The sequence below is a fragment of the Epinephelus moara genome, chromosome 6, assembly GCF_006386435.1.
Source record: "Epinephelus moara isolate mb chromosome 6, YSFRI_EMoa_1.0, whole genome shotgun sequence".
NCBI classification, from domain to species: domain Eukaryota; kingdom Metazoa; phylum Chordata; class Actinopteri; order Perciformes; family Serranidae; genus Epinephelus; species Epinephelus moara.
In genome coordinates, this window is record NC_065511.1 from 17,400,868 (window position 1) to 17,414,728 (window position 13,861).

At 40.9% G+C, this 13,861-nt stretch overlaps 1 protein-coding gene across 1 annotated transcript; it reads right to left on the bottom strand.

Moving 5' to 3' along the window:
• Positions 1–1,349: 1,349 nt before the first annotated feature.
• LOC126392275 (terminal nucleotidyltransferase 4A-like) lies at positions 1,350–13,654 on the bottom strand. Its single transcript, XM_050047598.1, has 12 exons — positions 12,754–13,654; positions 11,732–11,855; positions 9,385–9,431; positions 8,358–8,478; positions 8,061–8,168; positions 7,836–7,964; positions 6,294–6,507; positions 4,964–5,090; positions 4,744–4,847; positions 4,391–4,581; positions 4,100–4,237; positions 1,350–2,899 (listed from the first exon to the last, which is right to left on the bottom strand). The coding sequence occupies exons 1-12, from the start codon at positions 13,449–13,451 to the stop codon at positions 2,453–2,455; spliced, it is 2,448 nt and encodes an 815-aa protein (XP_049903555.1). The 5' UTR covers positions 13,452–13,654; the 3' UTR covers positions 1,350–2,452.
• Between the last annotated feature and the right edge of the window lie 207 nt (positions 13,655–13,861).

Genomic DNA, 13,861 nt, shown 5'->3' on the forward strand with positions numbered 1-13,861 from the left:
ATGAGCCTTGTCTTATACTACAGAAATTGTGTGAGAGCTTGTAAATGGATGTTTGATATCATTTTGTTGTTAATCACAGACACCTATGACTTCAATTCAGCAAGAAAGAACATTTTTGGATTCTTCGTTCACTGTAAAAGCATGCAAGAAGTTTTCTTCACAACTTCAATGTAACCCAGGGTGAGTAATTGATACACAAATGATTATTTTATGGGTGAGGTATTCCTTCAGGCCACAATGTACTGGCCAACATTAGAGTAGACTGAGCACATTAAAAACACATATAAACATACACACTAAACTGTAAGTGGAGTTTTAAAATGTTTATTAAAAAAATAGAAAAACTTACATAAAAAAAACAAGGTATACATCTATATGTCAGTCATTTACACATAACCCATCCTTAATTACACACATCTGAGCTGGGAATTTGGTTCGTGGCTATGCGATGTAACAACCCAATGATCGTCCTCTAAACAGCTTAATAAAAGCGGCACTGAAAACGAGGGTGCAATGCTTACAGTATCGTGTTAATTCAATTAGACTGGTGTGCAGAGTGTTACAGTAAGGACAGACTTTTAAAACATACAACCTCTACCAAATTTTGGTTTTGTGAATGGCTCTACCAAAACTCCAGTAATGGTGAATCTGTGACATTCCACGCTCAAGTCTTCTTTCGGATTGCTGTGTAAATTATGTAGCTTTGAAACCTTGTCTTACAAGATGTAGAAATACTGACTTTAAATATAGAAGAGGAGAATCCCTGTGAAATGTAACAACCTCTTGCCTTTTATAATTATGACCTCTGAAAAAAAAGTGACATGATGTTAATGTTAACAATCATTGGCTGCAGTAGGAGTCAACTCCTGGAGCGTACATCTAGAAGCTGGGTGTAAAAATAAAAGCCAAGTAAACCTGGCAGTGCTCGTAGAAATAAACAGAAAGCTGGCTTTGTACTGGAAAAAGGGCAAATTTGGTCATTTAAGAAGGCAGTTAACCTGTTGCTTTAACAGAATCAAAGGAGATATAAGGCAGAAAAAAAGCACTTTGCTGGTAATAAGTAGCACCAACTATTTTTGAAATGACATGAGTAAACTCTATGTAAGGGCGCATTTCTTCAGTACAGCCTACAGTCTATTGAGAGGAAACGCACCCAAATAAAAGTCAAACTACTGACCAGAGTGATATGAGTCATGGTGGAAAAACATTTGGACAGGCAGTTGGCAAAAATTTCAAGTGATCATAATGAAATGGTAAATTAAATATGTAAAATGTTGGCCTCATGTCGTTTTTGGCACATTTCTCATGTTGCTTTACCATAGCTCTCCTGTCTGCTGGAAAGCTGAGTGCACACACACACACACACACACACACACACACACACACACACACACACACACACACACACACCTTCAAGGCCCTTAAATCCATCTATTGCACAGATTGATGTTGTCTAGAAATTAAAAAAAAGCAACCGTATGACGGGGAGAACCCCTAAAATAAAACTAAAATGTGAAATAAATTAAATAAAAGCAATTATTGCACATGAACAAAAAAAACAACAAAATAAGGTGGCAATGTTTACAAAAACAAAACATAGTAGTGCCAATGTGAACAAAAAAAAAGCCCTCAGTGACAAAAAAAGAGAACATATGACCAACATACAAAAAAGAAACACTTGGTACATTCATACAAGTCGTCACAGTTTAAGCACTTTAAGACAAGGTCCGGTTTGTGCCGTCACACCAAAAACATCAAGTCAGCGTTGCGCTGCATAGGTAGAAAGGTAGTGCTTCGCTTCGCTCCACAGTACAATTTGTAGTTGATAGTCCAAGCTGTGAGAGCTCTGAATCAAGAGCGGAGCCAACAGGGAGTTGCATTCAGAAGGCCAGATGAGCCCGAAACCTGATCAGAAAGGCCCAGTAAGAGTCAAAACTTCGAGAGACCAGGTTTGATAAACCAGTTCAGTACTATGGCACATGATGCTGCTTTCGAAGGTGTTCAAGTTGCATGGAGACTCGATACTTGACCGAACTCTTCAGCCAACCAGCCTGTCTTTAGCTGTTGGAAAGTGACACTCGTGAGACGACCCAGTCCGGGAATCACGATGATCAACTCAAAGTCTGTGCTGGTGTGCATCAAATTTAGAGGAAGGGCCTCTGACTGTCAGACCAATGTGACAAAACAAGCAGTTAAGACTTAGGCCTTTGACATTGCTCCTTGACGTGCGAGAGCCTTGTAGCTTCACTTCGCTAGCAGAAATAAATCATTCGACACCTTGGGGAGACAAATTGACTCGTGAATTCCAGCACACAGTCGGTGCCTTTCTAAGAGCCTCCAATTAAAAAACGGGTGTATCATGAATCCTTAAAGGCTCCTCAACACCAAGACTCATGATGAGCTCAGTGTGGTCTTCGAAAAAAAACAATGCCAGTTAAGTCATGCATGTCTTTCATCTGCTCTGATTAAGAGCAGGAAGATTGTCTCTCTTGCGGCGCCGCCAGGTGTTACGGTTGTACTGCTGCTGGTTCCTGAAACCCGGCGTCGTGTTGTGACCCTGGGGAACAAACTGCCGCTGGGGACTGAAGTTACCTTGAGAGTGATTTTGACCTCGGAGGCAGCCGCCTTGGTTGTGCTTGAAGCCAAGTTTGTGCGGCTCAAGTGAGCCGTGGGAATTGGATCTCATGGTGTAAGTGTGGCTATGCAGCCCTTCCATCTGAGGGTGGTGGAGCTGGTGGAGGGGGCTGGGGAGAGGGCTTGTGGAGTTAGTGTGCTGGGAGATGTGTGCAGCTTGCGACATGTGGCGGTGCACAACACCGATTGAAGGTGAATTTTCATGATAGAACTGGCAATCAGAGAGCGAGGGGATGGTTAGGTTCTCTGGGAGAGACATCTGGACCTAGAAAACAAAACAAGCAGAACATAAATGAGAATTCTACCATGAGTAAATTTTTGAAACAGAGGGAATTAAAATCAGACCTCCCTGTCAAATTTAATTTCATTTAAATATTTAAGATAAAAGGGAAATGCCATAGTTTCCAAGCCCACATTAAACATCTGTGTACCAAGTTAACTCTTTGACCTCTGCTACAGAAAGCTTACACCAGTGCCCCCATTGGTATTTTTGCTTATTTTGATGCCATCTCTTGGAACATCTTCGTATCTCTAAAATCTATACCTAAGCTGATAAGGTTAGGTTAGTCAAAAATCCATAATAAATCGATACAAGTATTAAAATTATGTCATATATAACAATTGTTTAAAACAAATACACAAAATCAGACATGTTTATTTAATCAAATTTTTACAAAATAAATGACTTAATTCATTCTTAAATGCAGAAACAAGACCATTGTATTTTCAAACACTCCATAAGTTATTTGAACATTTAGTTTTTGAGATATGCTCACTTTTATGAACAGAATGCAAGGGCGTTTTGATCACGTTTCATCATTCATTCCTTTGGCACCACAGCGCAGTTTTGCACTGCATGTGATGTTATAACGTCAACATGATGAAATGGAAGACAGAAGCCTTAGCTTTCTGCTGTTCTAGCTATCATGGTTTTTATTTTAGATTGACATGTATATACTGGATTATGTGAACAATGATCTCCTGTGGCCATTAAGGGGAAATACCAGTGCCACCATGAATTGTCACATTTGCACTGCATGTAAGGTTAAGGTGAAGCAACGTAATGTGATGATGGGGAAGACAGAAGCCTTAGCTTTCTGCTGCAAAAATAATGAATTCTCTAGCTACTATGGTTTTAATTTTAGATCGATTTAAACAGGATCATACAAGCAACGATCTCCTGAGGCCATAATGGAGAAATACCGGTGCCACCATGTGTTGTCACCGTGTTTGCACTGAATGTAAGGTCAAGTAAGTAACGTGATGACCGGGAAGACAGAAGCCTTAGCTTTCTGCTGCAAATATAATGAATTCCCTAACTATTATGGTTTTTATTTTAGATCACTGTAAACCGGATCATACAAACAATGATCCGCAGGATGTCTGTTTTCAAAGAGTTAATAGGTTTTAAACTGTTTGAATTGAGAATATGTTAGTTCAAGTTCATGTCTTTTCTGAATCATACCTGAGGTGTGGTGTGGATGAAGCCTGCTGGGTGTGTGGCCCTCAGGTCAGCAGCCATCTGGATTACTGAATGGACTGAGGCTAAGGTGAGGGGGTGGAGCTGGATAGCAGCATTACTGCTCGGGGGGGAATCCGACTCCTGGTAAAAGACAGACAGACACACAGTGTTACTTCACCTGTGTATGGAATAGTTTTCTTCCCATGTGTTGCCACAATGGTTGTGAACCACAGTGAACTAATGAGTCACTGATCTAGTAAATGTTTGAATGGCCAAAATATCCTTTGGTCTTACTATATCACTTCCAGAGGAGGAGGAAGAGAGCGAACATGCAGACGATGATGATGACGAGTGGTGTTGAGGGCTGGGGAGGAAGACTGGAGAAGGTGAGGGGGAGTCAGCACTGAGTGGGGAGGAAGTGTCTCTCTGATCCTCCACAGAAACCAGCATCAGCCTGGCGAGGTCCTGCTCACAGGTCTCAACATCTAGAACCAAACAGAATACTACTGTAACTCATTTGACAGCATATTCACCACATAAAGTTGATTCTAACATTTTGTCACTTTGTCTGGAGCCATCGCAAAACACAACTCTAGTCTAAATATTACAAAGTAGATGCAAACCCACAAAGCTTCCCACAAAGTTACCATGGTTCTCCAGCTTGGCATACTGCTTGGCTCCCCACTTCTTTATTGTCCAGTCCCTGTAGGCCAGCACCTCTGGGCTCACTTTGATGATGCGTCCTAAAGTACTGCAACACAAAGAGATGTTGTCTATGACGCCATCTAGCAGATAAACTAAAACAAATGCTGACAAAAAAAAAAAAACTTAACAAAAACAAAGAAATTATTTCATGAAGAAACCAACCTGTCGTACTCTTTGTTGGGGTAAGCACGTGCAAGCGGAGACACTCCATGACTCAGCACCATGTAGGCAAAGTCAAACACCTGCTTGACTTGCAGGACACCGTATGAACTCCTGCCCACGTCGTTCCCTGTGAAAAATTCAGAGCAGGATTTGTCAGTCAAATCAAGATAAAATGGGGATAATTTTACTCACAAATGTGACATAATGACAAACTGGCAACTATGCATCTACGTTTGAAAGAAGAACTTAAAACGGTCTCACTGAATTACAGTGATCCATTTGCTTCTTTTTACCTACTTTGATAAGTCCTTGCTCTTTGCCATCTTAAAACCAATTGTCATGCTTTACCATGCAAATGGGAGGATGATAAATCTTTGCTACTATGTTGCACTAGGGGTGGCAATTTATAAAATTTTATTGATACCAATGCCACTATAAATTCTTCCCATCAGTCTGATTCTTCAGCGATTCCCTCATTAATTCCTGATCAAGTTGCAGTGTGGAAAAAAGTAGGTCTACAGAGATTTTTATTCAGTTTTTCTTGGTCTAAGAAAGATATCTGCTCAGTCTGCCTGTGTAGCCATACTGTTCTTATAACATAGGACATTAGAGACAGACAGAGAGAGACTTTCATTAATCATGAAGCCTAATGTTATTATACCATTCTCTAATTATCAGTTAAGTGCATGACTTTCACTGCAGACGTGACAGCTGACTCATAAATGGGTCCAGCGTAGTTTGATTATACATCAGCAGGTCTATGTTATACATGCCTGGTGTAAGAAATGTCTGTGTCCTCAGTGGTGCATCTCATAAAACATATCCATCACCTGCTCCCAGGCACCGTCTCACGATAGACTACAACTACCTAGTGTGAGCCATCAATTCACCTCACACACAAACGCTCAGCTCATACAAACAAGCAGCTCTGTCTCAGACACGCACAAGCAGGCGCCGCAAAGCTGTTATTGCCGGAGTGCTACTGTAGTAAATTCATTCATCGCAAGGACCCATTTCTGCATAGCATGTGACACCTAGTTTGCTGCACTGCAAAGCCATGAAACAAGACTGTTGTCTTTCTTTGTGAAATGAAGTCAGTTTGGACGCTTTGTTGTTGCATGTTTCCACAGCATAGCCACATAATTTTAACTCACTGTTTTACGCAGCTGTCAGAAAAAACATGCCAGCATTGATAAAAAGAATTGATAAGCTTGGAGGCTTATGATTCAGATGGATAAGACAACTAGAACAGGTTCTCTGTTCTCTATATGTATGGGTGAATTGATCATGTCACTCTCCATTTATTCATTAATTCAAATTCCAATCTGACCTGGCTGTATGGGGTCCTCTATGCAGAGCATGGACGGCCTGTTTCCACTCCCCATGGCTTTGAGCATTTCCTCCTTGCACAGGTATGCCCCTCCATTCTTCACCCGCATGCCGGTCTTCATGTAGTTGAAATCGCGGCCATACAGCTCAAAGAACTCTATCAGGAGGATGCCCAGGTTGATGTTGGCACGTCGGGTATCGATGCGAGGGTGTAACTGTGATTAGCAGAACAAGGAGAAGTCATTATCTACAGAGCTACCCAACTTTGTAACCAAATTCAACCAGGTTAAATCAGTTCCCTGATGGACAGCACAACAGGAACATTAAAACTTGTAATAATTTGTTAAAGTATCAAGTGACACTGCATTTTGCCGATAACATGGAACATGATCTGATGCATCACACTCACAAAATTTTGTTTAAAACAATGAAATTTCAGCATCCTGAACGCATAAAACAACGGTGCACCACAAATAAAAATGATCTTCTGTCACACACATCCAAATTACATGTTAATACGGTGCCACTGGCCTCTTGGACAATCAATAATATTAACTACTGGTGGATCTACTGAAGTTATTCATTCAGATGCTGAAGAGTTATATAAAAACACTAACCTTTGTTTTTAAAACTGAAATTTTTTCAACAAAAGTACAATGGGAATGTAATTATGTGGTACATTTACAAAAGCAGCACAAAATCCATAATCTGCTATAAATCGCAATTACAGTGGAAGCCTCTTAAAACGTCGGTCTGTCTGTCAAACTGTTTGCTTTTAGTGGATGATTATTATAATCATGTTTCTTTTATTTCAATTTCTCATGTAGATTACCACCTAATTGATATTTGTACATTCACAGAATTTCATCAAAGGCCGTTTCATCACAGAGACGTTTCATGACCGGCCATTATTAACCAACTTGGCAAGGACACCTTCAACCACAGGTGCTTTCCCTGTGGGCATTCGTTTCCTTTATCTATCACTCGCAGCCGTGACAGTTTCTCATTTTGTAATAAGCCTCGAGAAGACGACGTTTTTCATGGAGAGAAAATGACTCATTTTCCCATCATGACTTTAATGTGCACACAGCCAGCTGGAAGCAGACAGGTTACTCACTGCAAAGCAAGTACCATAGGAGTGGAGTATATAAATGAATAAATAGGAATACCGTAGTTTGAAATAGTTTTTGCCTTTGTAGTCATGTATTAAAAGACACAAATGAACACTGAAGGTACAACTTCATTACTACAGGCAAATCATTTAGACAGTACTTGTTTAGGAATGACCATGATCCATATAAGCTGTTGATCACTGTAACTGTGATTACTTAAAATGGTCTCCACTGTATTTCAATGCCATTTCAATTATAAATCGCTAAATATATTAATACTTTTCTATAATTGTGTGCACAGATGTGGCAATTTGAGGAATGACTGTAACACAATCCTAATATGGGGAGCTTGACACAACGGTCATAATTATATTGACAAAATTTGCAGTGTTTAACACACAAAAAAGCCTTGTTTGTAGATATATATGTACCTGCAGGAAGCTGATGGCCATCAGTATAAGGCTGTAAGAGCTTATGCCTCCGGTGAAGACTTCATTCAGATCCCTCTGCAGCAGGAACTGCTTCAGGACGAAGATCAGAGGTGGCAGAACAGTGTACTTCTACAAGATAGAAAAGACAAACATTAAAAACAAGCAAAATGACAAACATGAGAAACAAACAAAAAGGCAACATTTGTGTTCATGTCAAGTGTTTACCTTGAGATAGCTTTTGATGAACTGTGCTGCTTTAACAGCAGTCTCTACATTGAAGCTGATATCCACTTTCACCTCTGTTTCATGGTCAGTAAGCTTAATGATTGGCACCTGAGGACAGGTCAAAGAGTCAATTGGGAATCAATCCAAAAGGAGGTGAACCGATCAACATTTCATCATTCACAATAACACACTGACACAACCTCTTCTGTTATGTCATTGACGAGGATCTAATATTGTAAACCCAACTGTGTGGGTTGCCAAAGTAAAAAGACACTCAGCTCTCTCCTGATGACCTACTGTAGCTTTGTCAAGGACCTTGATGGGATATGGGCCCGCCACGTTGTGTTTCTTCAGGGCTTGTTCCAGTTCTTGCAGTGGGGGATGGTCCCACTTTCCAAACACCACCAAGTCAATGTCACTGAGGACAAAAACACAAAGTACTTGGTATCTTGAAAAGTTTATTTCCCAAATATTCTGTCTACACACAGTGCAAAATGTTGCAGAGGTCACTATAAACATCAGATTGGGGGCTAGTTTTAGGTTGTGTAACTAATTCAGGCAAGCACAATGAGACAATTTGACAGATAAAGACTTTTGGAAGAACAAGATAAAACAAAAAAGAAATGGTAAAGTAGCTGCAGGCTGCAGGGAAGCAATATTTCTGTCTTTTCAACTGGAAAAAAAGCTTCATGGCGACTTCTCAATGAAGTTTCTTCCCACAGACTGTAATTATACAAAGTGCACTGATGAATTAACATAAGAGGAAGCAGTCATTTCAGGGAATACGTTCACGATGTCGTCATCTTTAAGACGTGGTCCTAATTCATAATCAGTGTTGCTGATCATGGAGGCCAAATGAATGAGTATTAAGTGAATAAGTGCTAATCATAACATTAAACAGCTGCCTTATTTCCCCCACTCTGATCCCTGTAATTATTGCTAGACTGATAAATTAGTCCAACAGCTTCATTTGGAAATGATTTAACTGCTGCTATTACTTTGCACAACAAATACACTGAAATCAACTTTTTGCCCTGCCTCCAGCAATCCTCTTAACCACAAGACCTTCAGAAACACCGTATACAAAACACCATGACGAAAAGTAAAATATACATTTTCAGAAATGGGGTTGTAATTTCACCACTGAGCAGCAACACTGAATACTGCAAGGTATTATAATACTGAAGCTCTCAGACAAAAATAAACATGAACACACTCCACCTAAAATAATGCCCCAACTTCCTAAAAACTAGCACGTCAATGAGACATTTCAAAACTCGCCCATATAAGGTCGGACTGTGCGAGACACACAAACAAATGTTACCTTGTTGGAAGATAAAGTCCTGTACTGAAGCTGCCAAATATCTCCACCTGCAGAGCACAAGACACATTAATACAAGCCTGATTTAAGCTGTAACACATTATTAATATAATAGCTCATGTCTAGCTGGTTTGACCTTTGTGTGTTGGCATTTTGGCTCGACTAGCTCCCTCCTGAATGTGTTTTATGCCTTATACATTATTGCTTTAACTGCAAATGAGAGTAGGATCAAACTAAATAAACTGATACTGCAAGTTTACTGCCTGCTGTGTTTCTGTGCTTTCTTCTACCAGAGCAACGGGTCAGGAGAGAATAAAGATAGAAGTGTTCAGTAATCCTTTCATACTATGGTTCTTGTGAAACTTGTAGACTCATCATGACCTGTACAGACAAACTTGAGTAATAATAAATTTGATAACAGTCTTCTCTTATTAGCAACAAGCAAATAGCTGCAGTAGGTGTTAGTACCATCTTCACAAGTAGTTCTCAAAACAATACAAAAACTACAGATTAAATGCTGCAGATGGTGTCAAAGGCAAAACAAATATGTTTGTCATACTGAGACTGAATTGTCAAGGTCAATTCTGAGTTTAGATGTGTGTGCACATCCTTCTGCACATTAGTGTGAAGTCTTTTAAACACAATGAAAAGCCTTGTTGGGTCAAATATGACACGCCGGTCTTTGTGGAACATGTGCAGTTTTATTTCTGTAAAGTGGTATTAAATATTAATACTGACTGTAGTCTCATGACAGCTTGAAAGTTAAATAAACTTTTTCTGGTCAGGGACCAAAGCCCACAAAAAATTAAACATTTCTGCTACTAACACAAATTGGTCTTCAGAGAAAAGTGAGACCCAGTGGGACTTCACTGGGCTATGATTAGCTCAAAATGTTTACAATGTTCACAGAAAATGCTATTTGTTACAAAGTACACTCTGTCTAACGTCCTGTTGGCAACATTCGATGGAAAATAATTCACTAATGTTACTTTGGGAGTGCAAGCGACATGAATAATGATTACATCTGGCCAACTGTGTTTGGACATGCAGTGTAAACTAGGCTGTTGACTGCCTACAGCGTGGCCAAACAGGATACGTGAAGTGCAGTAAACCTCAGGACACACTGACGGCCGAGTATATGAGACAATAACATTGATTTAAACAGCCCGTGGCAGCTTTGCAAAGCAATAAACTCAAGTCAATACAAGAAGAATTAAAATGGTGTATTAAAAACCAACATTACATAATGTCAGAAGCTGCAAATCAAATGGAATATGCTAATAATAAATAAAACTTTATGAATAATCGTGATGTAGAAATGAATAATCCTGATGTAGAAATGCATTCTGATGTGTTTTAAAGTAAAATGTGTGGAGCCTGCTTTCATGTGTATTGTCTTGGCCAACTGTCAAGGCCCTTGTGAGCCACAGTGTACCATCGGTAAGCGTCTGCCACTCTAGTTTCTGCGGTGTGTCCACCACTGTTGGCCCACTCAGCCCTTGTCTGCCAATTCTTAAAAAAAAATCTTTAAAAAATGGTTTGTACATTTTATGTGTTATTGTTTGCTAGTGCACACTAAATACCCTTTACTCCTTCAGCATTGAGTTGTGTTGGTAATGTGCTAACAGGCTAACTAGTGTCTTGAATCCGTTTTTTAAGTATTCCAGGTTAACCTTTTTGAAAGAAGAATACAGACCACTGCCGCCTGCTGGTATGGTGAGTTATTTCCTCTCACGCAGGTGCTGAACGTACGTGCTAGATGGCCCTTGGCTGTAGTCTTTGCGGTGCGTTCAAGTGCAACTTTTTGGCCGAGACAAGCGACTTGAGGCAATGCAGTAGTCGACCTTTGTCACCACTTGTTCTTTGATGTTGGTGTGATGTGTCTGGGCCTTGAGCTGACACATTACACATCTCAACACTACCACTTACCTTAAAAGTGACCAGGGTTGACTCATCATCTCTGACACAATATCAGCACTCACGTTTTTAAACTGATTTAAATGTCTGAATCATCTATTGTAATGATGCTGAGAGAACTTGTATTACTATGGAGAACTTGTGAATTTCAACTGCAATTTTAATTTTAATGTAAAAGGTTTTGAGTTTAATTCTTGATGCAGCAGGAAGCTGCAGGATGATTAGCAGCACATCTGAACAATGTTACTGAATGGGGCAAAGGGCTAACGGATAGCATGGCCTCATGAACCAAGCACTGTCGTACACCTCCAGTAATTCATTAAAAACCTAAAGACAGGTCACGGTCGCCCATTATGTGTAGGTCAGAGGGATTACTGCTCCCACAGACAGGACTCACAGCTTGAGTCAGCTCTCCATGCCTACAAACACTCACCCGTGCTGTGGGCCACAAGTCCTTGATAACATTTTCTATTCTGTTCACGACATCTCTCCTCATGGCCTCCTCCTCCGGTCGCGGCGACATGAAGTTGAAAAAGTCCACTATTTCTTCATGAAGACTGTAAGGAATCAAGGGAGACAGGACATCTGGGATCATGGACCAGTATACAAGAGGGAAAGCAGTACTGCTTGATGTGTTTGAGAAAAGTAAAGCATGGAAAGTATTAAGCCTGGGCCTATGGAGACTATATACTGCTGGTTATACACAAAGGGAAATGTTTGGAGCACTGGAACATAATGTGAAAATGGATTTTTGCCTAAAATTAAAAATGACACTTACAAGTTAACTTATATTTACAGTGAGTAGAATTTAGGGGTATATATTGGCAGAAATGGTAGGTTTTAATTTGTGTATAATCACCTGAAATGAAAAGAATGCATCTGCTTTACCTTAGAATTTGCCCTTTATATCTATATACAGAGCAGGTCCTCTCCACCGAGTTTGCCATGTTGTTCTACAGTAGCCCAGAATCAACAAACCAAAAACTGGCGCTAGACAGGTCTATTTGTGTTTTCGCTTCATCGTGTACCTACACACTTGGCATAAAGGAGAAGTTGCAGTTCTGCTACTTCACCACTAGATGCCACTAATCCTACACTCTAGACCTTTAAGCATTTTAAAACTACTTAAACTGCTAATAAATAAATACATAAAATGAAATAAATATGACTGACATGCTCATTAAATCAATTAAAGTAGACATTTTTGATCAAATGCAGCCATAGTTTTGTTGGAAGGACTAACGGATAATTAAAAACTAGATGCACATGTAAATTACAATGTATGCAGAGAAAAGGATTATTGAAAGTATGCCCCTTTAATCCATGAAAACAATGTGCATATACCTCTGCTCTTATGCTGGGTGACCTGGTGGGATTCCTTTGCAAACCCCTGACCTTTCTGTAAGAGTCCCTCCTTTAAAAAAAAAAAAAAAACACCTCTCCTCATGTCCTTACCCATTGATACCCGGGCTGTACCGCCTGGTCTTCCACAGGCTACACGAAGAGTCTACATGGTGTCCATTGCTGCCGTAGGACAGGAGCGGGTTGATGCCGTGGAAAGTGTTCGCCCGGTTCAGATGCCTCCTGCGGCCGGCTGAGTGTGACTGATAGTGGTGGTGCTTGTTCCCATGCTGATTTTTCATCCCGGTGGGGGTGTGGCCGCCAGATTGTTGCATGCTGCGACAGTGTTGCTGAACAGTGTGAAAAGGCGGAGGGGGATGTTGCCGTCTGAGATTGTTCTCGTTCAACTCGTGCTCGCCGTAGTGTAAAAACCGGCTGGTCTCTTCTGCGACGTTCAAATTATCGATTTGCAGAGACGAGCCGGAAGGCGAAGAGCTCTCGGCCTCCGAGTCCAGAGAGGACGAGGACGGTGACAAGGAGCCCTTCCTCCGGACATTCCCCCTCTCCCCGCCGCCGTCTCGCTTCGGCAGTTTCCCAAACACACACCCCGGCGGCAGCGCTGCATTTGTCACATACTCGCCGTTTGACTCCGTGGAGTTCGCATTATGCGCCGCAAAGTTGCGCTGGTGGTGGAGGTGGTTGTCGATGCCGGAGTTTGCTCCAAATCCCTGAGGGGTTTCCCAAATGTGCATCCACAGAGAGCTGGCAGGTCCCTTCTGCTCCGGCTGGATCCAAGCGGTCCTGGGATCCATTGGACTCGAGTTTGTCGACCACCTCTTCGCGGGGAAATGAGCGCGCAGTTTGGCAAATTAAACACTTTGCACTCGAGGAAACAAATAAATCCTACCGTGCTAATTTACTTGTTATCCTCGAAATGCTTCATGTTCAGAAACTGGTTTAGTTTTTCGAGCGGCTTGTCCAACTCCACTCCCCATGTAAGCCAGCCAATATGGCGCACCCAGCAGCACGGATCAACATCTGCGCATGTGCGAGGGATTTAAATCTTTGAACACACCCCTCGAGACTCAAACATGGGTCAAGTTAACAAGGTAACCGTTCAGACCGGAAATCCGGAAACTATTGCTTTCATTTTTCATTTTATTTTATTTATTTCCTTAAGTAGCCTGTCATATCAAACAACACGCCGAAGACAAAGTTACAA

What these genes read in the sequence shown, in the direction of transcription:
- LOC126392275 (XM_050047598.1), bottom strand. Translation starts at nt 13,451, where the DNA reads ATGGATCCCAGGACCGCTTGGATCCAGCCGGAGCAGAAGGGACCTGCC. An exon ending in CCCAACAAAGAGTACGACAG is followed by an intron (nt 4,848 to 4,963) that starts GTTGGTTTCTTC and finishes TTTGTGTTGCAG; the next exon opens with TACTTTAGGACGCATCATCA. An exon ending in CCTCCTCTGGAAGTGATATA is followed by an intron (nt 4,238 to 4,390) that starts GTAAGACCAAAG and finishes GTCTTTTACCAG; the next exon opens with GAGTCGGATTCCCCCCCGAG.